General features: G+C 42.1%; 7 protein-coding genes and 1 non-coding gene across 8 annotated transcripts in view; 3 read left to right on the top strand and 5 right to left on the bottom strand.

The window, feature by feature from the left end:
* Positions 1-2,424: 2,424 nt before the first annotated feature.
* On the bottom strand, positions 2,425-5,923 carry LOC139295297 (cornifelin homolog B-like). Its single transcript, XM_070917465.1, has 4 exons — positions 5,849-5,923; positions 4,883-4,996; positions 4,352-4,506; positions 2,425-3,635 (listed from the first exon to the last, which is right to left on the bottom strand). Exons 2-4 carry the CDS (start codon positions 4,986-4,988, stop codon positions 3,513-3,515), a joined length of 384 nt encoding a protein of 127 aa, XP_070773566.1. The 5' UTR covers positions 4,989-4,996; positions 5,849-5,923; the 3' UTR covers positions 2,425-3,512.
* A 5,153-nt stretch (positions 5,924-11,076) lies between these two features.
* Positions 11,077-11,388, top strand: LOC139295703 (histone H4). Its single transcript, XM_070917938.1, has one exon. The coding sequence runs from the start codon at positions 11,077-11,079 to the stop codon at positions 11,386-11,388; it is 312 nt and encodes a 103-aa protein (XP_070774039.1).
* Positions 11,389-12,785: 1,397 nt separating this feature from the next.
* On the top strand, positions 12,786-13,287 carry LOC139295783 (late histone H2A.L3-like). Its single transcript, XM_070918041.1, has one exon. It carries the CDS (start codon positions 12,818-12,820, stop codon positions 13,199-13,201), a length of 384 nt encoding a protein of 127 aa, XP_070774142.1. The 5' UTR covers positions 12,786-12,817; the 3' UTR covers positions 13,202-13,287.
* Positions 13,288-13,818: 531 nt separating this feature from the next.
* On the bottom strand, positions 13,819-14,229 carry LOC139295294 (histone H3). Its single transcript, XM_070917463.1, has one exon. It carries the CDS (start codon positions 14,227-14,229, stop codon positions 13,819-13,821), a length of 411 nt encoding a protein of 136 aa, XP_070773564.1.
* Positions 14,230-19,183: 4,954 nt separating this feature from the next.
* Positions 19,184-19,255, bottom strand: trnad-guc (transfer RNA aspartic acid (anticodon GUC)). Its single transcript has one exon. It is a non-coding gene; the product is annotated as a tRNA-Asp (tRNA).
* Positions 19,256-20,069: 814 nt separating this feature from the next.
* Positions 20,070-20,381, bottom strand: LOC139295785 (histone H4). The gene has a single exon (XM_070918042.1). It carries the CDS (start codon positions 20,379-20,381, stop codon positions 20,070-20,072), a length of 312 nt encoding a protein of 103 aa, XP_070774143.1.
* A 3,454-nt stretch (positions 20,382-23,835) lies between these two features.
* On the bottom strand, positions 23,836-24,246 carry LOC139295285 (histone H3). Its single transcript, XM_070917450.1, has one exon. It carries the CDS (start codon positions 24,244-24,246, stop codon positions 23,836-23,838), a length of 411 nt encoding a protein of 136 aa, XP_070773551.1.
* Positions 24,247-24,609: 363 nt separating this feature from the next.
* LOC139295782 (histone H2A-like) overlaps positions 24,610-24,850 on the top strand; it is a 384-nt gene continuing 143 nt past the window's right edge. The window contains exon 1 of the mRNA XM_070918040.1: positions 24,610-24,850. This exon is cut by the window's right edge and continues 143 nt beyond it. Within this exon, the coding sequence (XP_070774141.1) occupies positions 24,610-24,850 (241 nt within the window).

Below are 24,850 nucleotides of genomic sequence, written 5' to 3'. Positions count from 1 at the left end.
CAAACATTTGCTAATTTGTGTTAAACACAAACTACGGCTGAGGATGGGAGTGTCATTGGTTTTGCAGGTATTTGGTCTAAAATCAAAGTGTTGGACAAATGTTGACCTGATGGTGGCGCTAGAGGAAAAGTCAGAGGATCACGAAAATTATTACAATTCATCCTGAGGGGAACATTAATATCTGCACCAAATTTCATGACAATCCATCCAATAGTAGTTGAGATATTTCAGTCAGGACCGAAGACCGACCACCATAGACCCACGCTGCAAGCATGGCTGAAGACACAAGGGACAAACTGCAAAACGGTTCTTTTTGAGTATAACAGAGTCATAAAAACCTTTGTTTCGGGTGCCAGTGCAGTGACAATATTACAACCTGTTTCAGAAATCAACCTGTTCCAAGAATGTTCTAGAAATGCTTGTTTACGTCCTGAAACTAAGGAGGTTAAAATAAGAGAATAAGGACAATCGATAACCAGGCACTGAAATCTTTCCAGGAGGTGACTGAATATCAAAACAATAGAAATAACTTTCTTCAGTTGTGGTCATTTATAATCAATAAAATAGGACACAAATCCATTCTGGGCTTTCAGAGACCTCCCTCACCTCAGCAGAGTCATCTGGAAGTGCAGCCGTCCGTGCGACCACAGCAGAAAGAAAAGAAAACTGTGATAAAATGACTCCCCCAACACTGGATCAAACCCAGCGGGGAGGGGAGTGCCAACCACCTGATTAAGCAACATGGAGGAAATGAGAGAAGCAAAAGGGTCCATTTTCTCCAGCAGTGGGAAGCAAAAGTCCAGAAGAAAGAATGGGAGGGGATGAACGGTGGAGGGGGGGTTGTAGGTGGGATAAGTGTACATATATGTGTGTGTGTGTGTGCGTGGGGGGGGGGGGGGGGGTGTTGGAGGGTGTGCAGGGTTAAAGTCACAGATTTTAAATCAGTTCTTTGGCCTTTAACGGGCGCAACAGAAGCCCAGTATGAGAGAGCAGAACAAAGAGGGCAGCAGTGGCCTCGACCAATTAACATTCCTGCAGCCTTTATGAGCCGCCTGGACCCGCCCCTTCACTCACACCTAGTAAAAGTCACAAACATCAATTCTTGCAAACCATAACTGTCATTATAATCCCATTAAAAACAACCCACTGAGCAATTTACAGTGAACACCAGGGCCAAGTGTGCCAGGAGAGGGGAGGGATCGCCTCCGCTGGAACGCAAACCGGACTAAACAAATGGGAAAGTTTATTGGGAGTAATTTGACAAAATATGACATGATAGTGACTCCGGGAGTTTACCGTGCAAACGGAGCAACAGAGGTGAAATCTCTTCTCCTCAATCCTCTTTTACATTTAATGGGTCCTGGCAAACATCGAGCTGACCACGCAGGACAGATGTTGTCATTTAAAGCTGCATCAATCACTTTTTGGCCACTAGAGGGCGAGAAAACACCAAAACAGGCTGATGAATAAACAGCCACCACTTATAAAGTTGTTAATCCTGATGAGTCCAGTACTCTGGTTTGGTCTCCACCAACTCCTGACAAACATCTGGCTCTTTCGCTGCTAAATCAGCTAACTTTGTCTGTCTGTTGTTTTGGACGTGTCGGTGGCTGAAACTCTGATTTTAGAACCAAAACAATGTGCTGAAAGTGGCTAAAAAGCTTAGTGGGGCTTTTCTGAGTTGTAAGATGTTGTAAGAAACTCGTCACATTAGCATTCAACTCAAAGCACAGGTGAGTCTAAGCAGCTTACACCTGAAACTGACATGATATTAAGTTTTCCACCAAGATAAGAAAAACATGAAGTATAACTACTCCTGTCAGGTCAAAATTATGAGATAATAATTCAAATGTTTAGTGAGCCGAGAGTCAAGTCAGTAAGTCAAACTTCAAACTCTGACTTCATCAGTTTGTCATAGTAAATTAAATGTTCTGACTTAGCATTACTATTTCCATTTTCATCATCATAACATTTCAAATGCATTTCTTTTCTCTTTCCTGGCAGAAATGAGCTGAGTCAGGAAGATCCTGTAACGGCCACCATACAGAGGGTGGACCAAATAACAGGAACAGCATATTGTTGGTATAATAAACAGCCCTGCAACAATTCATTTACCTTTGCAGTTTAAGTCATATCCGCTTATTTTCAGTTGGGGCTTGATTGAGACATGATTCAGTGTGTTCCTCAACTCTTCTTGTGATTTACAGTGGGTGGACAAAATAACAGGAACATGGCATCAAAAAGCTATAAATGTTAAGGTAACTATCGGTGTCCATAAGTTCCAAATAATTTAAGTAAAAAAAATAAAAAAGTAAGTAATGAATTAAGAATTATGTAATTTTGGTACTAATTCTAGAGAAAACAGGAATTCCCCAGAAAGAAAAGCTCCATTTAAACCAAACTAAATATTTATGTGTGTGTTCATTTTATTCTCTACATATATTGCATTGTATGTAGACACATTTCACGTTTTTCTTTAATTGAATGTCTCTATTTTACCTTTAATTAGCACAGAATTGCATAAGTGGGAAATGTGTTAGCACTAAATGAGAGTACAGAAGAATGTTTTAATGTTTTAAAGCAACTCTCAGAGGTAGAACGAGGGCAGATGTTCACATCAGTCTGACACGCTCAGCTTCGTTTCTTGTGTTGGAATTAATTATATTGTGTTGTGGTTTTGTTTCCCGTGAGGTGAGACATGACTTGGTCTGATCCACCGTGACCCCACATGACCTCAACGTTACCGGCTCATTGTGAAGTGTGTGGCTCCCTCTAGCCGACGCGTTGGGTTTCACACTCGTATCTAAACTTCATGTGTGTTTTCTGTGCAGTACGCCCTTTGTGTATTAAACATTTGTTAATTCACTTATAGATTCATGTATTTTCTTCTCCTAACAACATGCTGCATGAATGTACAGAGAAATAGTAGCATACAATATTCATTTAATTCAGTCTATTGATAATAAATCAATAATTAATGAAAGTCAGACATGAACAAAAAACATAAATATATAGTATATATAAGTATATATGTAATATATATTATATAAGTAAATGTGCATATATACAAAGCAAAAATATATTGCTGCACTCTGTATTTCTATGTAACAATCATTTAATCTCATTTTAATTGCTAGATGTCAGTTTGGTAAATTGTATAATAATAAAAAACTAAAACAATACGAGCTTATACAACATCTATAAAGCAGGTGTGTGATTATTGCAGAACCCAAAATGAAAACTGAATTCATTAGTTAATAAATGCTCATCGGGAACAGTTGCCTGGACAGTTACTTCTCCATGAAAGAGTTTTAGTCTGGAGGGAAATGAAAAGTGAACATGACCCACGTTAATAATGATGTTTTTTCGTTTTACAGGCTCACAGTTTTCAGGCGGCGACATGCGCTCTTCGGTCTTCAGAGTAGTTAAAACATGTTGGTAACAGCCGCAGCAGGTGGTGGTTTATTGAACTACGTGACGGCCCTGGTGATGATGAAGAGCGAGGAGGGAGGTCATGTGTTCTTGGCGCTGACGAGAACGATTTGGATCTTTCTTCTCTTCATCTCTCTTGACATCTGACACCAGGAGCAGGACGAACAGCAGGTCGCATACAAACAGTCCATACACATGGTGTCCTGCAGACAAAGTACACGTCAGGTCAACATTAATGCATATTTGTAGCCCTGAAATACTGAGAGTGTCCTCAGTCTGACCATCACAAAGATGTTCGTTTATAGCAAAGGTTCCTTCACAAAGCAGCTTTTTAAATCCAAGCTATCCAAGACACTGATGTACCCGCTGCTGCTACAAAAATACATAGAGTCAAATGTATTTCTTCTCCCCTAAAATGCACCATTGTTACTCCCTTGTTGCCCACAGTATTGTTTTATTCCATTGTACCTACATAATATAAGTATTTTGTTAGTATCTGATTCATACAACAACGTACACTGTAAATAATGGGCTGTTTTATGAGGCGTCACCGAAAACATTAGTATGAATCATTTTTGACAGATAGTTATTTGTAACAGACGTCCTGCTGGGCGTCTTACTCAATATTACTCAATACTTCAATAAAACTACAGCTACAAATCTTTTCTACACACGCTCACAATCTTTTTGACTGTTAATTGTGCCCAAAACAAATTACTTTACTGTAAATAATTGATAAATTGCACATTTGACAAGTTACAGAGGACTAAAATGACTTATTTAAAATGTTTGGTGGGTGAATTGTCTCCCTTGGTCACTTTATAGTAAATGTAGGTCAAAAGAATACAGGTCGGGCCTCGAAGGCAAGCAGGCCTCAAAGCTTTCTGACAATAACAGCAGCAAAGAATTGTGGCCTTACTTTGATGCCGTAGCGCTGCCGCATGGAGACCCTCATGGACATGGTGATGGGCGGGATGAAGCCAAAGATGTCCAGCAGGGGGAGACAGAGACACTGGCCGTAGTCCTTGGTGGTTTTACAGGCGAAGCAGGGACAGCACCAGAAAGCGAAACAACCTTAACCAGGAAGAAAACACACAGAAAGCAGATAAAGTTCTAGTTCTTTCCTCAACATCATTCAAGAAATATTTTCTCTGTGCCATGACCTCTGACCTCTATCAGGCTTTGCTTTACTGCAACAGAGTCAGGATTTCAGGTTCGGGTGAAACTCTCTCTCTCGCATCACATGTGTTCATTTTTATGTATTTTCACGTCACGTGGATTTGAGCCTGTATCGTTATACTTCCTCTGGTGTTCAAACCAACAAATAAGAAAACACTGCAGCTTTAATAACAAAGTGCAGAGAAACAAAGAACTGCCTGTTGTAGTGAACAGACAATGTCCTCTTGTCACAGAGGCGTAGCACAACTCTCTGCTGTTAAAAAGCACTTACACTCGGGGACGTTCTGGCAGCAGTCGCAGATCCCAGACCCCCACTCATCAGAGTCTTGGGCCTCCATCACAGGATGAGGCTGCCGGATGACCAGCGTGGAAGACATGGTGGCTCCTAAAGGAGAAACCAGGACGTAGAGTTCACGTCACGCATGTTTAAATTCACCGTTAACCTCGAGAGATCATTTCTATCTTATCTTACCGTTTACTCACAAAGCTGATGCTCTGCTTTGTGAGTAAATGTACTACTTTATATGTACTTTATGTAAATAAAGGCACGATGCAAAACAAGTATAGTGGAAATGATCTGGAAAACATTTCACATGAGAAAATGAACTGTTAACTCTCACTGTTCACAGAAAGGTTGATTTAGGGCACAATGATACAAAGGACGGCTGTGTATGTGAAGCCCTCCCTTCCCCTGCTTTCATAGAGTTTCCTTGATTTGTTGTGGCCCTTTGAAAAGTGTAACCTGACAGTGGAATCAAACATTAACCGTGATGTCTGGCCCTCGATGATTCACACTTTACGGCCACGTGAGTCTGAGTTCCCTAAATTAACTTCAGATCTGCAGATTTTCTTGCAGGGATTTCGTAACATTTATGAAATGTTGTTGTGGAGTCATGGAATAAACATCATTTTGCATTCTACCTTTGAAATGAAAATAATTTATTATATATACTGTATATATTATTTATAATGGAGAACATAACCTTTGTACAGTACACATTAGACAGACCTGTGGGGATACAAATAAGTAAATACAATTCTGATAGTATTTGTATTGTATAGTAGTTGTTTTAAAGCAAACCAAGTTCTTTACATACAAAAGCATAAAATGGTTACATGAGAAAAAACATAGACCACACAGATATTAAATATAGACCAGTTAATAAGAATACAAGCCAATATGTGTATAGAGCATCATTTATGTGGTATAATTGCGGTCTGATCCTAAAAGTCTCACCTGTGTGTCGTACGTCCCGTCACAGCTGATGTCTGCACTGAGAAGCCGTCGCTCCTCAGTCCGTTCAGGAATACCTGCAGACAAACCAGACAAACCACACAAACCAGTCCGCCCAGTGCTCCTTCCACATCACTCTGCTATTATTTATTATAACCGGCAGACAAAACGAGGGTAGGGCCATGACGTGGTGTGCGAAAATGATTCTGGATGTGAGCTTATTGTTGCTTTGTTTAAATGAATGTTGGTCAACATGCATCCAGATGCTTTCATTCAGTTTTCTAAAACATTATCAGTCGCTGTTGTACAGGAGCTTTTAGCATTTAATGTGAACAAAACCCTGCTTATTATTACAGAGTTTAGTCTTTCCTGGACTGTATGGATCACCTTTACACCTGGCTGACATCCAGTCCAAAAATACAGAGGAGCTACAAGTCGCCCTGCTGGCTGGTTCACAAAGGATTTGAATCGTTGAACGGGTGGAAGTGACGCGACGTGCTGTTTTGGGACCAAGAGGTCACCTGTTTGTCCTCCTTTAGAAAGTCTGGGCAGAATAGTGAAGGAACGAACAATTGCTGTTATAAAACCTTTCAATGAGGCACAACAGCTACTGCAAGCCACAAACCGCAGTAACGCCTGTGGATGTCCAGAAACCCCCTGATGGAGAGAAGATACCAGCTGTAGTCAACTGAACAGAGCAGCATAAAGAGGACAAAAATAAAGAGCATAGAGCGTCGTTTGAAATCACATTAATAGCAGACAAATGCTGACGAATTCCTTTCCAACCATCACTTAGAGCCTGTGAAGATGGAGGATTGTTGCCTCAAGACTTTGAGGGATTCAAAAAGGCAAAAACAATCTGAACTGACGTCAGAGCTCAAAAACAGAAACTAATTTACTGACGTCAGAGCTGCCCTGCATTCCTGTGCAGCCAGCAGGGACAGATGGATGCCACACAGGTGACCTGCTTTACCTGTTTCATCCTCATCTCAAATACAGTCACACACTCAGTCTCAGTTACGCACCTGAGCTTCACCTGGAATCATCATTGATACGTCAGCTTATTGATTTATTCCATTTATTTATGTATTTTTTTTAAACTCTTCTCTAATTTCACGCCTTATTGTTATTTAGTGATTTATATTTACATGCGTATTCATTATGTAACTCTGTACAACGACCGAAATAAATAAAAATTAAAAAATAATAACAATTAACCCCCCAAATTCTGTGTATTGATCTGTGAGAATCGACGACTGAGTGTTATCAGTGGGTTATCGGGGCCTGCTACACCCACCTGAAGTTCAGGAGGCTTAGATTTGGTTTGTAGATACTGTGTCTGAAATTATAATGAGTTAGTTCATTAATCTTTTTCTACCGTCCTCATAACCTGCCTCTATTAAATACTGACGCTTCGCTTCGACCAGGTGTTGACGGACACCCTGAAAGTTTGAATGACGAGAGAGTTATCAGAAACATTAGAAAGAGCCTGTCACGGCCTTCTGACAGGAAAATAACATGTTGCTGTAGCTTAGGTAGTCATCATTCATCCTGCCTGTGGGCAGCTGTCAGTTAACGTCAGGGGTAAAGAGTGGGAAATGTTAGAGGAACGTTAATGCAGAGTAAAACAAATCAGACAGACATTTATTCTTTGATTTGTTGACAGTAAGAAAAATATATCTTTGAACAGGACAGCAGACGCAGAGACGGCTGTGGCTACTGAACTGTAACGTCCGGGGGTTTCAGCAGCTTTCCCATTACCTTTGACCCAGAATGACGACTACCATGAGCCAGCACGGACCCCGCCGTGCCACGATACAGCCAGTCAACATGTGAACGGCAGCTTTTCAAGGCCGATGATCACATGATTTAGTGAAATCCAGAAATAGTTGGAATAGCCTCGTGCTCCTGACTTCTCATCTTCATACGAATTCATGCAAACGTGCTAATAGAAGTAAAACACTGCAGTGCGTTCTTTATACAACACATAATGATGATTGAGCTTTTGTTTTTGACTGAATCCCACTTGTTCATGAGCGCACAGTCGTGAGAAAATTGTTATTTGTGGGAAAGTTTCATTCACAAAAATGTCACCAAAGAGTAAAAAGAAGAACTTCACACTGCAGAGCTTGAAGTCCTTCGGTAAAAAGCGGGTAAGTAGTCGCATTAGGGGGCCCGAAACAATCGGAAAATGTTGTTGTAGCTGTCATAGAAAGGCCTTACTGTTATTATAGTTTCATTAGTTAATTGTTACCTCTAAATTCATTCAGATAATATTAATAAGTCACTAGAATTATGAAGTCAAACGAGGGTTTTTCCCCCTGTAGGCGACAGACAGACTATCTGTACAGGACTTGCATGAGGTCCAATGTGTATATTGAAGCACACATACAGGCAGTGACTTCCTGAACCCTGCTGGTTCACACACACACACACACACACACACCTCAAACCCTGGTGTTCCACGATCCTCCTGCTTCGTCCACAGCAGATAAACCTGCTGAACTCCAGAGAGCAAACAGACAGCAGAGCAGAGTCTATCCACAGTCAACACAATCCAGACCTTTTGGACAAAATCCCAAAAGGTCTTTCTCAGAGTTGTCTGAGTTCAGCAACAAGCCGAGAAAACAGGACGAGTATCGCAGCTACAGCCGCCTAATAATTCTGCTTATACGCTACGTAATGCCGCTTGAATTATGTTCTAAATAATGAGGAAATGTTTTTAAATTGCAAAATGTCCACGTTGAACGAATCTGCCAAACCTTCACTGACGACAATTTGAATTAGTTTTCCCACGTTATCCCAACCGGAGCACTTCAAGTCAACGTGTTAATGTTTCTGTTCAGGCAACTCAAAGCACTGAAGTCAGGAAAAAGGTCTTAGTTGAATACTTTGAAGCAGGAGGCACCACAGCTACTCACATGTGAACAGTTACAGCTCCACAGCAGCTGAGCAGGCCAAGCACAAAGACAGTGAGTTGGCTTTTCAAAGTAAAATGCAAAATGTATAAGCATTAGTTTGGACGTGGCCTCAGATAAAGAGATAAAGGCAGAGGTGTTCCTTTTATTTTGTCCTCCATCCATATGTTTTTACATACATGACTAGATATCGTCCTCTGAACTGTACTTTGTACCAGTAAAGCTCAGTTAAATGGGGGCTGACAGAGAGAGAGAGAGGAGTGGTGAAGCAGTCGGTCCGGAGGAGGAACAACGGAGACGATCTCACTCTGAAACCCGGTACGACCTGAATCTACAGCTATGTGACTCTTTCTTGTGTCTGTGTATATGTTCAATATGTTGCGTGTGCATGTATGTATATTTACATATATTTAATAAATGACTGCATAGTGTAATCAGCTGACTGCGGTTCACTTTGAGGAGCTGATGAGACGCAACAAACGTCCAAAACCAAAAACAATCTGGTTTCACTTTAAGTAGCTTGAAGGTTGCAACATTCAAACAAATGGAAATATTCTGAAGCCTTTAAATCATATCAATATCATTATTATTACTTTTTCTCAATGAGGATGAGATATCTTTAACATGTTAGTGATATTATTTCACTAATGTGCAAAGTCACGCTTAAAAACTGGTTACAGCTGTGTTGAATTGTAAATATCTGATCACACATCAAACGTATTGATTGTGTATTGATTGTTATACTGCTGTGTCCTCTTCTTCTTCGTCCCTCTTCCTCAGCCTGGACTGTCCGGCTGCTGTCAGGGTCTCCTCACCCGGACGATTTGTCTCTCGTCCGACAGCTTCAGCAGCTACAGGTTAGTTTGCTTTTTAGTCTGCCTCCTCCTGGTGGGGGCTTGATGAAGCTCAAAGCAGCACAACTAACCCACCGAGAACCATCACCTACTACAGAATAATTTCACAGTCCCTGAGACTTTGTGACCCTTTGGGGGGCTGTCGACCCCCACGTTGGGAACAATTGATCTAATCTCATCTAATATCATGTAATCTAATGCTTTAAAAATGTGATTTACAGGTGTGTTCGTAGCTCAAAGTGAAGCAGAGGTGGAGACTTGGGACGACAGGGGGATGGAGGGCAGCAGTATGCCAGAGACCGTGCCTCCTGGTCGGGGTAGGACGCCGGCCATGTCTGGGCCTCTACTCCCAGACCCCCTGGACTCTGTCCTCACCGCAGCCCGGCTTGTCCGCAGAGGATGGACGGAGGAGGGGAAGGAGACAGGGTGGCAACTTTCCCATTTCGACGGCTCAGCACGTCAAGCCTCTCTCTCCGGGACGGATGGAAATCGGGATCCAAAAGGTGCTGAGATTTACCTGAAGGACCGCAGGAGCAGGCGGGTTCCCGTCGTGAACAGCAGGAAGACGGCCGAGGACGGAGAGACGGGCACTGAAGCAAAACAGACAAGCGAAGGACAGACGGGTCTCTGCAGTCAGGCAGCTGTTGTTTGTGTCTGGGCGTCCGGCTGTCGCACCACATGCAGACGGTCCAGAAGGTTTAACCCCCCGATACTACCAGTCATCGCTGAGATGTAGACTAGCTGTGTTACATGGAGGACTTTGATGGCATGAACACTTCTGAGCTGTATGTGTGATATCACGTGTTGATGCTGCTTCTGTTCATTAAAATAAAAACATGTACGTGTGTAACTGTGGCTGGGTGTTGCTGACATTCAGTCCCACAATAACAGAAGATGTAGTTTGATGATGTCTGAAGTAGCGAGGGATCATGGGAGTTGTTGTCTTCTTTGTGAAACAACCAAAACTAATTCCAATGGAACAACATCCTGAGGTGGTTAATGAAGAAGACAGCGAGCATTAATAACCAATATGAGGATATTTTCATAATGTTTTGTTACCTTTTTTATCAGAGTAATATCAGAAAAATCGTTCAGCAAACAGCAAACAGCTCTGCAGGCTACTATTTTCTTTTTGATGCATATTTGATAACTTTTACATGTTAGCTTTTCCACCAAAGAGACATTTCCCCTTTCAACTTTCTAAATGACTTAAAATAAACTGTTGGAGGTCAAATTATACATTTCACTAAAAAAGCAAAAGAGATCAACTGTTAGAATCGTCGCTGATCAGTTTTATTAACCTGATGAGTATTTATAATAAACGTTTTCAAAAAACTGTAGGGACAGCTGCTGAGTGTGTCGACTGTCTTCTCTAACGTCCGCAGACGAGCAGTATATACAGAGCGGCTGAAGGATCCACTCAGACTCTCTGAGACAGTTTAACAAATACAGCTGCAAAATGAGCGGAAGAGGGAAGGGAGGCAAAGGACTCGGTAAAGGAGGCGCCAAGCGGCACCGCAAAGTCCTCCGCGACAACATCCAGGGGATCACCAAACCCGCCATCCGCCGTCTGGCTCGCCGCGGCGGAGTGAAGCGTATCTCCGGTCTGATCTACGAGGAGACCCGCGGTGTGCTCAAGGTCTTCCTGGAGAACGTCATCCGTGACGCCGTCACCTACACCGAGCACGCCAAGAGGAAGACCGTCACCGCCATGGACGTGGTCTACGCCCTGAAGAGACAGGGCCGCACCCTGTACGGCTTCGGAGGCTAAACCTCATCCTGGTCGTGATCCCTGATACTGAAACCCAAAGGCTCTTTTAAGAGCCACCCACTTCCTCTAGAGTCTCGTCCTATATAAACATTAATATTCATATATATATATATATGTATATTAAACAGGTGACTGCAGAGAACTGATTAGTTGGAGTTTCAGGCAGTGAGCTCTGTAGTATTTCATAAATATACTTCCTACTTCATCATAAACTGGAGGAGATAAAGTATGTGTACAACATTTATCTTCAACAGCTGAGATGGTTCGTGTTGTGACAGAGTGCTGTTCATTGATGATGTACGGTGACCTCGAGTGCCATGAGAAGCTGCCGTTACATACCATGTTTATTTATTTTATTCATTAATTACCACAGAAGTTTAGCAGCATGATTTCACGTCTCACCTTTTAGTTTAAATAAAAATGCCTCCATACATATTTCATTTATGTTTATATTTGTATCATAATCAAATTCATCTTTGAAATGGGAGGATTACAAGCAACACTGTCTGTTTTTCATGTAGTTTATCATAAATTGTGGTGTATTAATGAGCACAATGAACCAGACTGTTCGGGGACATATTTGGACCTGTAATAGCATTAATACTAAGACTCAAGCCCTTAAAGTGCTACGCAAACTCATAGAATCTGGGGTTACGATACGTTTCAACATAGTAAACATGTATAAATTCAGAATCAGAATCAGAATCAGAAACTGTTTATTGCCAAGTAACATACATTACAAGGAATTTGCTGTGGTCTGAAGGTGCTATTGTTTTGATAACAAATAAGTAGAATATAAAAGCTAAAATAAGAATAAAAATAAAAATAAGATAAGATAAATAACAAACAGTGCAGTGACCAGAATAAAGTAAAATGTCCAGTAGGGGGTGGGTGCGTTAATGTAACGCAGTGGGGACAGGGGTTAATATAAAGTATAACTTGTGTTTGTGTTCTGGGGGGGGGTCAGTGAGAGTTTATCAGGTTGACTGCAGAGGGGAAGAAACTGTTTTTGTGGCGGGAGGTTTTGGTCCTGATGGACCGCAGCCTCCTGCCAGAGGGGAGGGGGTCGAACAGATGGTGTCCGGGGTGGGAGGGGGGAAATTCATTAATTAATAAGGTATTAATAACATTACAATGAATTAATCATTAAGCACAACTCTCTATTATAACTTTAATTAACTTGTTGTCCACAAGGAGGCTCTCATTCAAACACATTATGTTTTTATTTTACAGTGAAATACGCTTTTAGCTGTCACGTTTTATTCTGAAAATCCCTCACATGGTAATGCGGAAGTCTTGACACAAACTGATTTTCTGATTGGGCGATCACACTAACGCTCAATCCAACCAATGAACGAGCAGCTCCGTTGCTATATAAAGCCGATGTCGCTTCTTGAACTTCAATTGTTTCGAAGAAGAATCATTGAAAATGTCTGGACGCGGAAAAGGAGCCGGTAAAACCAGAGCTAAGGCCAAGAGCCGGTCCTCCCGGGCCGGGCTTCAGTTCCCGGTGGGTCGTGTCCACAGGCTGCTCAGGAAGGGTAACTACGCCCAGCGTGTCGGTGCCGGAGCCCCCGTCTATCTGGCAGCGGTGCTGGAGTACCTGACCGCTGAGATCCTGGAGCTGGCCGGGAACGCTGCCCGCGACAACAAGAAGACCAGGATCATCCCCCGTCACCTGCAGCTGGCCGTCCGCAACGACGAGGAGCTCAACAAGCTGCTGGGCGGAGTCACCATCGCTCAGGGCGGCGTGCTGCCCAACATCCAGGCGGTCCTGCTGCCCAAGAAGACCGAGAAGCCCGCCAAGAAGTAAACACCCGGAACCGGCTGACAACAAACAAAACAACGGCTCTTTTAAGAGCCACACACTTCTGACTGAAGAGAAATCTCCTGACTTAAAGTGGATGTTGTATAATAACTATAAAATGAGACATGACGGAATAGAAACACAGTTCAAGTGTCCTGATACATTTTACACTGTAGCTTATAAATGTGTGACGTTCATTGTATAACGAGTCTATATAGTGGCCAGAACTGGAACACATGTCACTTATACTTGTATATATCTACTATATTGTAAAGTAGTATAAATTAAGGATGTGCAGTACAAAATATAAAGTGAAACTACACAAGTTAAAAACGAAAGTAAAAATAATGTTGGCGGCAGTAAGATCAGTCAGTGGCTCCTATTAGTTCTGTGGTTAAGTAACTTTTAATGAAAGCAGAGTACACAGAATGTAATGTTCTGATGGAGCAAACTAAAACAGGAAGGTAGGAATAAATCCATGGAAGTTCTTAGATTCAGATCATTACAATTAATTATCATTAATAAGTGGTTCATTCAACAGCAGCAGAGGAAGAAGCTCTTTAGTTCAGAGTGAGGTGGCTCTTAAAAGAGCCTTTGTTGCTGTAAACAGGTCTGGGGTCAGTTTAAGCCCTCTCTCCGCGGATGCGGCGGGCCAGCTGGATGTCTTTGGGCATGATGGTGACCCTCTTGGCGTGGATGGCGCACAGGTTGGTGTCCTCGAACAGACCGACCAGGTAAGCCTCGCTGGCCTCCTGCAGAGCCATGACGGCGGAGCTCTGGAAGCGCAGGTCGGTCTTGAAGTCCTGAGCGATCTCCCTCACCAGGCGCTGGAAGGGCAGCTTGCGGATCAGCAGCTCGGTGGACTTCTGGTAGCGGCGGATCTCTCTGAGAGCCACGGTACCGGGCCTGTAACGGTGGGGCTTCTTCACGCCGCCGGTGGCCGGGGCGCTCTTACGGGCGGCCTTGGTGGCCAGCTGCTTCCTGGGGGCTTTGCCTCCGGTGGACTTACGGGCGGTCTGCTTGGTTCTGGCCATCGTGTCTTGTTTGTCTGAGGAATCCGGTCCGCGCGCTAACGGCGGCTTTATAAAAGACCCGCCGGAGAGACGTCAGCTCTGATTGGTCCTGGTCAGGAGGGGGGAGGAGCTACACTGTGACAGAAATAATACCGATCAATGGAGGAGAGTTAAGAATCGATGATCAGGAGTTTGTAGAATAAAGACAAGGCTGGAAACATGAGTACAAACAGTACACACAGTACACACAGTACTTGAACTAATACTGCAGTACTGTCTGAAGTGAGGCCTCTAGAGACTCAATGTTCTGACTGATCTCACACAAGAACAAAAAGCATTTAGAGATGTTTGTTCGAGAATAGTAGAATATATATATATATATATATATATAACAAATTTATTAGACCACCTGTCATAAAAATGAGAAAACACAAATATTTTAGAAATCTGTCAAAAACTTGTTTCAAACTAAAAACTGTATTATTATTTATTAGGCAAATAACAAACTGGAACAACTAAATAGTCCTTATTCACATATATTAACCAAAAATCTTAATATTTCTGCGACCTCCTTTGGCCTGATAACAGCTGGCATTCTTGCTGGCATTGTTTTTATGTACTTTTCGACCGTCTCTTTTGTTATTGAGCTCCAAATAGTTTGGAGCTGCTCCCAGAGACTTGCTTTGGATGAAACTCTTGTGCGATCTGTTCAATAGGATCAAAGTCTGGACTCTGACTCGGCCAGTCCATCAGCTCCAGTCCTCCAGATTCCTTTTCCTTGGTCAAGTAGTCTCTGCACAGCTTTGCAGTGTGCTTGGGGTCATTGTCTTCTTGGTATATGAACCCACGACCAATCAGGTTCAATCCAGAAGGGATTCCATGATGCTCCGAGATGTTGTGGGAGACCTTCACTGTGTTTCACTGTGGGTGCAATGCATCTAGCATCAAAACGTTCTCCAGAATGAGGGCCACTGGCAGTGAATGGGATTATTTTAGTAACTGTTACTGTTGTGTCTGTTTTTTTATCTTCTCTTAACAGTGCAAACTCATCTTATTTATATATTAAATGTATACATGCTATGTGCATTACTTCTCATTGCTGTATGGTGTCATAGTGTCATCGTATATCCACTCTTTATTTGAGTTGCGGCATCAAGCTTTTGTTTCTGTGTGAGTTCAAACTTGGACTCGTCCGTCCAGAGCACCTTCTTCCAGTCGTCTTCAGTCCAGTGTTTGTGTTCGTTTTCGGATGTTTACAGGCCTCAATAATGGCTTCTTAGCAGCTAATCTTCCCTTTAAGCTTTGTTCCTTCAGTCGTCTGCTTATGGTCATTCTGGAGACTTTCTCAGATTCTGATCCAGAAGCTTTAATCTCTGCCTGAAGATCAGCAGTGGTCTTCCTTCTGTCTCTAGTACTTATAATCTTGAGGTGCCTGACATCTGCTTCAGTTAGCTTTCGTTTTCGGCCTCTTCCTTGACACATTTTGTAAGTATGATCTCTGCAATCGAGTCCAAGGCATACTTGACCACACTGTGAGAACACTTTATGTCTGGCCCTGTTTGTCTCAAAGACCATCCAGCATCATGAAGTGCTTTAATTCACTCTTTCTTTCTCAGTGAGTTCCCTACGCTTCACCATTTTGAACAGGAGTGAGGAATTTCAAACTGAATTCACAGTTTTTACACCCAAATTTGAGTCAGAAATTAATCAAGAATAACATCCAACCACTAAAACAAGATTTTCTGTTCAGGAATGCAAGTAAATAACTGTAATTTGGCATCTCAATCAAAAAATAATAATGTACTTTACTATTTGTTTCTGCTTTTTTGTAAAACAGTAAATTTGAGAATTCATGGATAACAACAATAATTATATTTTAGCATTAAAGATATCATCTTGATTAAAGAGCTTGGCTTGCACATACTGGTGGATTAACCAGTACAGAAACATCAGCAATACTGTTCATTTAGGGCAGCGGTGGCAAACACCTCACACTGGGTGGTGGTCTAATACATTTGTTAAGCACTGTATATATATATGTATATATATATATTCTACATTCAAAATGTATTTCAGAACTTGAGTATTATGAGCTAAATGTACTTAAAGCATTAATATTAAAGTGCTCAGCTGTGTATTACTGGATTATTATTCAACACATGAATGTTGCAGATTTTTAAACTACTTCATGCTGTAACAATGTGTGTTTTACAATAGTACATAGTAGTAGTAGTAGTAGTGGTAGTAGTAGTAGTAGTAGTAGTAATGTATCTGTCTAAAACTCTAAGACTAAAGTCAGTAATTAAGTAATTCATCTCCTTTTTAAATAAAACTACAGAAAACCTTTGAGTCTTCATTATGTTTGATCTTTTCATTATAACTTTTTATAATTTTACGTTTATTTATGTCCTTTTGTCGCTTTTGTAAAACAATTATATATAACAACTTTAATAACATTTTCTATGCCTGCAGAGTGTCATGATTAACTTTAATAAATAAATAATAGGTGGTTAAAGAGCAATTATGGATTTAAATAATGTTTAATTAGTCATTATAAGTAACTTTATAAGTTTTACATTGTATTTCAAATGGGAAACATTTGAGAAAACAGAAATATGAATTTTATGAAAAGTTGTTCATCAGTTAATAATAATAATAATAATAATAATACTTTGTGACGACCCGTTTAGTCTCGTGCTTGTTTGTGCCCAGCGTGAGGAGAAATATCGTTAATATTGTCACGATGCTCATGTTGTATTTTGGGGAAATATTAAGTTGGTATTAAGCGCCATGTGTTTAAATGCTGTTAAGAGTTCAGTGAACAGCGTCTTCACGGGGGGAGGAAATGTCCGCCGTCATGTTATACCCTGTTTGACCGGAGGGGGGCGACATTCTACTGGTCAATGTGAAAGTCGTTTACTTTCTGAAGAGTCATGTTTTCATCTGTTACTGCTTCTGTTACAGAATGATCGTTGCAATGTTGATAGATATGTTTATGTTTAAATCAAGTAGTCAGATCTGGTGCCGTGTATACAGACAGTATATAGGCACATATTAGTATAGGAGATCGCTTTGTGTCCTGCTGTTGTTGTTGACATGTCAGTGGCTAATAGTGACTTGACGTGTCATTCCAGACCGATGATACTGAAAATACATCCTGCTGGAACACAGTGCAGTTCTGGGAAGAAACCACGTCTCCTCATCTTCATCCCTGCGTTCTGAGCGACACGCCGTCCTGTTTACTGACAAACTGAAACTGAATGACAACGTTTCACTGCTGGCAGACACATGTTGTCGATGTTCTGGGACTCCAGTTGATCCTCAGATGTGTATCAAGTGTTTCGGTTGCTTCAGTGCTTTTTGGATGTGAGATGAACTGTTGTGCTGAGCTGCATGTTGCTAAACAGGACTGAGGAAAGACTTTTGAAAAAGTGAGAAATGTGACTTAGCAGTTGTAAAAAACTGTAATATTCAATATCCAGTTAATGTCAATTGAATGTGATTTAGTTGAGAGAAATGACACACACAACTTCAAATGTAATTTTTGGCGTTTTTTTTATTGTCTTTTCTGCAGAATAAAAAAAAATATATATATGGCTGATTTCCATTGAAGGGAATCATTTCCAATTTACAAAGTAGGGACAAAATAAATCCAGTACAAATACGGTTGTATGTTTTCATTCCACATCATCGGCAATCCTAAAACTAACAATCACACAGTGGATTTCATCAAGTACATCAGGCACCTTTGAAACGGCATATGGCTGTAAATAACTGCTGAACAACATATGAATGTTCATAAATGTAAACAACAATAGCGCGTTACGTTTGTTCTGGCTGTATTTTCCCAGCGCCCCCTGACCTCTCAGCAAGCACACTGCGCGACGGTGAAACTACACCCCCTGCTGTCCAAAGTCAACATCGACAGCAGCACGACTGCAGAGGAGGATTTCATTTCCAGGGCTTTTATTTCCATTTCTGTTTATGCTTTCACCACCTGGTTACAGAAGGACAATCCTGCTCTTTACTGTTCAGCATGTAGCATTTTCTCCTCAACCTGCCATGTAAAGATATGACTGGGAACTACTGTGTCTGTGTACTGGTCAACATTTTGTTCCCAGCTTTAGTCTCTAGTCTCAGCTTTCATGTTCTTTTAGGTATCGTCGATTACTCTGCGGTTTTGTCTGGTCCGTCGCAGACTTTACCACCAGGCAAGATACAACATGAAGTGATATTACTATTCCAACTCAAATATACTCTTCAAGAACGTACAGATGCCCTCAGAGTAAGTTACAGGCCCAGTATAACTAATACCGGTCTGGCTCAAATGTGGCGACACTTGTGATTTCTCTTCCGCGTTTTGGGGCTAAAGGTCACACGAGAGGAGCGTTTTGGACCACAGTTGTCCGTCCCTTCCAGGAGGCTTCAAACCTCTCGGACACACCGTCACCGTGGACGGTTGTCCTCACGTTTGGTTTTAACGTTGACAAAATACTGGGAACACTTTGCTTTGATATAAATGAAAGATTAATGCGACAGAGACAGATATATTTTCCAGAAGTGTGAAATAACTTCAGTCACAGGACATCTGAATATGAATATGGAAACATTAATGTGTGACTTTGAAGTTTTATCATTTGGGCATCTTCATGTTAATGAAGACAAACACACAACATGGAGCACTTGTACTAACTCATATTTTGTGATCCTGTTATTGCCGTTTGTGTCTGCTGATGATGATGATGATGAAGTCTCACTGTAATCAGCTTCTAATACACGTAACAGTATTTTACCTTGTAATAAAACACTCTTTGTTGTTGCACAAACTGAAGTCCAGTACTGATAACAGTGAGTATATTGAGTATGAGACATGTAGTGAACAGGGCTCTCTCTTCAGCTGGTTCGTGTTATAGATAAAATCTCTCTGAACGGACTCAGAATCAGATGTTACGGTGAAGTTGTTAAAGAACATGTTCTCCCCGTCGGGGAATCGAACCCCGGTCTTCCGCGTGACAGGCGGAGATACTGTCCACTATACTAACGAGGAGAGGTGAGATGATGTTTCTGCCTGAAGCATAAAACGTCATCTGACGGAGTCCTGTGTACAGACAGATGGATGGATACTGATTCGGTGTGGTCAATTATTTCTTCATCTTCCTCGTTAGTATAGTGGACAGTATCTCCGCCTGTCACGCGGAAGACAGGGGTTCGATTCCCCGACGGGGAGAACATGTTCTTTTCACTATCTGTGTCGTTGCTGCGCTGTATATCCTCACAGTACTGGACTTCATTATGTCTACTACTACATACATGTACTTTTGTTAGCTACAACTTGACGAGAAGATTATATTCTGACCACATACAGTCAGAAAGGTGATAACCCTGGTTTGATAACCCAAACCAGTTGAGGAGGGTTTACTTGGAGCTGGTCCCCTCGGACGCGGCGTGCTTGCACCTCATTATTTTTATAATGACAGTGCAATACATTCTGTACATATATATGTATATACATATATATATAGTTATTGTGTATATTTTTTTCTATCTTGTATTTTATAATACAATAAAAAACATCACTGAAAACTGTCCTGATGACGTGACTGAACATTCACACATGTTTAGGGTCTTTATGTACTTTTCATAATTCAATTTAATGTTGATGTAGTTTGATGCTGCAGTCAATCAGATTGTTTGCAGAGGCATTACAGGTAATACCTGTCCTGGACCAGGTACCAGGGTCGTGTTATACTTCAGATATCTGTTAGTGTAAATCCAGTGAAAGGACGAGACTCTAGAGGAAGTGGGTGGCTCTTAAAAGAGCCTTTGGGTTTCAGTATGAGGGACCAGGACCAGGATGAGGTTTAGCCTCCGAAGCCGTACAGGGTGCGGCCCTGTCTCTTCAGAGCGTAGACCACGTCCATGGCGGTGACGGTCTTCCTCTTGGCGTGCTCGGTGTAGGTGACGGCGTCACGGATGACGTTCTCCAGAAAGACCTTGAGCACACCGCGGGTCTCCTCGTAGATCAGACCGGAGATACGCTTCACTCCGCCGCGGCGAGCCAGACGGCGGATGGCGGGTTTGGTGATCCCCTGGATGTTGTCGCGGAGGACTTTGCGGTGCCGCTTGGCGCCTCCTTTACCGAGTCCTTTACCTCCCTTCCCTCTTCCGCTCATTTTCACACAATTGTTGGGTTGTCGAGTGACTTAAACGCAGCTGAACCGTCTTTATTTAGGGCTGGTTTGCGGACGTGAAAGAGGACGCACTGCATCGCTGGGCGGTGCTAAACTCAGAAGCCCCTCACTGCAGTTGAACGTTTGACTCCGCCCACATTGAGCAACCTTTCCTTCCGGTTTAGAGGGTTTTTTTCTTTGCTGGTCCACCTGAGGTTCAGATTCAGAATCAGTTTATGTGTGAACATACATGGAGTTCGACTCCAGCTTTCTGTCCTCTCAGTGTACTTAAACATAAAGAGACACAACAAATACAGCTGAAGAACAGACTGTTATCTACATGTGGAAAATAGGTGTGTATATAAATATATATAAAAAGCACCAACATATTCAGGCAACAGAAAATTCATTGTGAAATGTGTCAGAAAGGGAACAGTGTAATATCTATAGGTGAAAGCAGTGCTGATGGTGTCGGTATGTTGGTTAAATCACATGATGTTGCCATAATCAGCAGAAGAGACATTATTCCAGGTAGGCTGCTCACCTTAGATTGTTTTTACAGAGGTGACAAATATCGTATTAGAAATGTTCACACTGCTCCAGATGCAGGAAGAAAATCCCAGCTGTTCAGAAGACTGGTTTTGTTAAAATGTAATAAAGATTTCTTAAAAAAGGAAACCATTCACACACACTGGAAATTTAGAGTCATCAGTGAAGCTAATCTGTGGGAGGAAGCCAGAGTACCCGGGGGAACAAACTCCACACAGAAGGAAAACATGGCATCTTTATTTATTTTTTGGTATAATTCAATTTAAATTAGCTAACAGGTCCATTTGCAATTGCATCCATGTTTAAAAAAATGTTTATATTCCAAATGTACCGGTGAAATATGTTTTTCTAAGCTGCAGTGTTGATGTTTGTGAATGTGCTGCACAGCTTCAGCCACCAGGTGGAGCCTTTGAGTCAGTCTTGCAAGGTTTGAAGTAGAAGTAGTAGAAGAAGAACACTTTCACTACAGTTTGTAGTAGTGAGATAGTTTGTCAGCAGCAGAGGAAACCTGCTGGTGGAGTAAAGAGAACAAACATAAGCTCCTTCTTTTGTTGTTTTAAAGTGTAGAAATAAAACTGCAAGTTAAACTACGTCTCAGCGTCAGTCTGAGTTTCTGTCTGCAACAGTTATATACAATTATCAAATGAATTGCTTATTTTATACATTTCTATTATCATGTCTTTTCTCTCCGTGCAATCGGTGTTAATAGAATAGAATAAAAATAGAATTACGCAGAAATAATAATCACACATTTTGGGATTGTGTGGTAGGGCATTCAGGACATGATGATTAATTGTTGGAGATATAAATAATAACAATAACCAATTCTGTTAAATAAGGTCTCAAATGCAACCAGTAAAGGGTTAACTAAAGTAGGCGGGACCAACCTGTCAGGGATAGTGGGAGAAAATCCTTTTCTAAAACCTTAAATTCTGTTTATTTAACATGGTATGACGTAGAAAATGATTCTATGTTCAACAACCAAAGTTATGTCCACAATGATTACTCAAACAAAATGATTGCACAGTGCGAAATCCACAGACGGACAATTAGCCGAATGAAAGCCCTACTGTGTTGTACATGTTTAACTAACCATATTTAGTGCTATATGTAACAAGCTACATGTATTAATCACTTTAGTGCTAATGTGTGAACAATGTGTGTCCTTCCCTGACTTTCTCGGTTACCAGCCTGTGGACCGATTTCTATGCAAAGAACTCTTTTCTGGTCAAATCCTTTTACTTAATACTTAATACATACAACAGCCATGCTAATCTTTTCTGTATCGATTCCAAATAATCCTACGCTACAGATGTTCAGCCCCCCTACAGCGCCAACATGTCAGCTATATGCTAGCTTGCCCATTACTTCCCCAGCTATGATGCTAACTGATGTATTATGACAAACGGTGTTGATTTTAGCCAACAATAAATTATGTAACGGTACAAAGCAAAGGTGTATAACTAATGATAGCTTTCTGCTAGTCAAGAGCGATGCAAGGCACTACTAGCTAACTGCAACCTAAGCTAAGCTAAGGTTAGCCAGCTACGTGTGACTCATGGATCTGGTGATGGTTGCTTCCTAACGTTAGCCGATGAAGTAATTTGTAATAGCTTGCGATGGTTCATGTACCACATAGGAAGATTACAGATAATAATATTATACTAAAAATGCTCTACTATAAACTAAAATCACAATAAATCAGTCTGGTGGGTGTCACATCACAGCAAGATGCTGATTACAGTTCACAGTGTCATTAATAACAAGGACTTTCTGAAAACTCCACATAGAACATTTAACACGGTGGCCTAAGACAACTTAATACACAACCTATAGTCAGCTTCATAAAAGTTGTGCCTGGACAACTTTAATTTTTTTAGAAATGTTAAAATGTAAAAGGCAAATACATAAATAAATATAAATGTAGATACAGTCAAAAGTGCATAGAGATAACTGTGTCTATGTGACACCTAACAACTGAGCTGATGACAGACAGATAAACACTCATGTTATCACCAAGTCAAGTTTGAACTTGCAGCTGTGATGGAGTCAGTTCAGGGCCTGGAAGCTCCAGCTGCACTCACCTGCACTGCTGCAGCCAATCACAGAGCTTCCTGCAGCACTACCTGAGTACACCAGAGCATGGTGTGAAGATGGAGGCCAACTGGTCAGCACAGACTGTCAGGCAGGACCTGGACCTGGTGCCTTCGGACTTCACCCCTCCCATGTCAACAGCAGGCCAACGGGTCAGCAGCACTCCACTATCTCCACCTGTATACTATAACAGACAAAACATGTTCTGTTAAAGTGTTTATTTTATTTAGTTTATTTAATCACAAATCATTGATTGATTACGTCTGAAAATAATAATCTCAAGTATGTGGCTCAAAAATTTGTTGTTAATCTGTAAATCCTGATCAAGCATGTGGATCCTTCCATCTGTTTATGACCAGAGTGATAATCCAGTTAAATAAACAGCCTGTAAACGTAAAAAACACTGTGTACGTTTAAATATTGCTTTAGTTAAAAATGTCTCAGAGATGTTGTTGGTGATCATGTTCTCTCCAGGGAGAGCGAGACATTGGATATTTTATTTTTGTACAGCAGCATCTACAGATGGACTGCTGTGGTCTTACAAGCAAGATAATATTTAATAAAATTAATGAAAGCAGAATCCAGAGTCACCACAGAATGAAGAAATGTGCTGATGAGGGAGCAAACTGAAACAGGAAGGTGGGAATAAATCCATGAGAATTATTCTTCAGTAAATTTTTAGATTTTTACAATTAATGATTATCATTAAAATAACTGGTTCATTCAACAGCAACAGAGGAAGAAGCGCTTTAGTTCAGAGTGAGGTGGCTCTTAAAAGAGCCTTTGTGTTGTTGTAAACGGGTCTGGGGTCAGTTTAAGCCCTCTCTCCGCGGATGCGGCGGGCCAGCTGGATGTCCTTGGGCATGATGGTGACCCTCTTGGCGTGGATGGCGCACAGGTTGGTGTCCTCGAACAGACCGACCAGGTAAGCCTCGCTGGCCTCCTGCAGAGCCATGACGGCGGAGCTCTGGAAGCGCAGGTCGGTCTTGAAGTCCTGAGCGATCTCCCTCACCAGGCGCTGGAAGGGCAGCTTGCGGATCAGCAGCTCGGTGGACTTCTGGTAGCGGCGGATCTCTCTGAGAGCCACGGTACCGGGCCTGTAACGGTGAGGCTTCTTCACTCCCCCGGTGGCCGGGGCGCTCTTACGGGCGGCCTTGGTGGCCAGCTGCTTCCTGGGGGCTTTGCCTCCGGTGGACTTACGGGCGGTCTGCTTGGTTCTGGCCATCGTATCTTGTTTCTCTGATCGGGAGAAGAGTGTAGTAAAGAGAGGAGACTCGCTGCTCTTAAACTGTGAACCGGTGACGCTTCTTCCGACCTCCGGATCCTGATTGGTGAGGGGCTCCTCCTGGAGCTCAGCACCGCCCAGAGGAGCGACCCACCGCCTGAATCTCAGCTGCTTATTGGCGAGAAATCCGTTCAAAATGTCCGCTCAGTTCAGAGCGGGCCGCCCTCTGCTGCTCTGCTGGAAGCCCCTTTTCTGGTTGGTCTTGAAGAACCTCCCCGCGCGCTCCGCGGACGTATAAAAAGGGGTTTGGGCTGTCGGAGACGCAGTTTCTTTGAGTACCGTCTCTAAAGAGCCGATTTAACGATGAGTGGACGAGGCAAAACCGGAGGAAAAGCCAGAGCCAAGGCCAAGACCCGCTCCTCCCGGGCCGGGCTTCAGTTCCCAGTCGGCCGTGTTCACAGACTGCTGCGCAAAGGCAACTATGCGGAGCGTGTCGGTGCCGGAGCCCCCGTCTATCTGGCGGCGGTGCTGGAGTACCTGACCGCTGAGATCCTGGAGTTGGCCGGGAACGCTGCCCGCGACAACAAGAAGACCAGGATCATCC

The sequence above is a fragment of the Enoplosus armatus genome, chromosome 13 (assembly GCF_043641665.1).
Source record: "Enoplosus armatus isolate fEnoArm2 chromosome 13, fEnoArm2.hap1, whole genome shotgun sequence".
Taxonomy (NCBI): domain Eukaryota; kingdom Metazoa; phylum Chordata; class Actinopteri; order Centrarchiformes; family Enoplosidae; genus Enoplosus; species Enoplosus armatus.
This window is presented reverse-complemented; position numbering and strand designations above follow the sequence as displayed.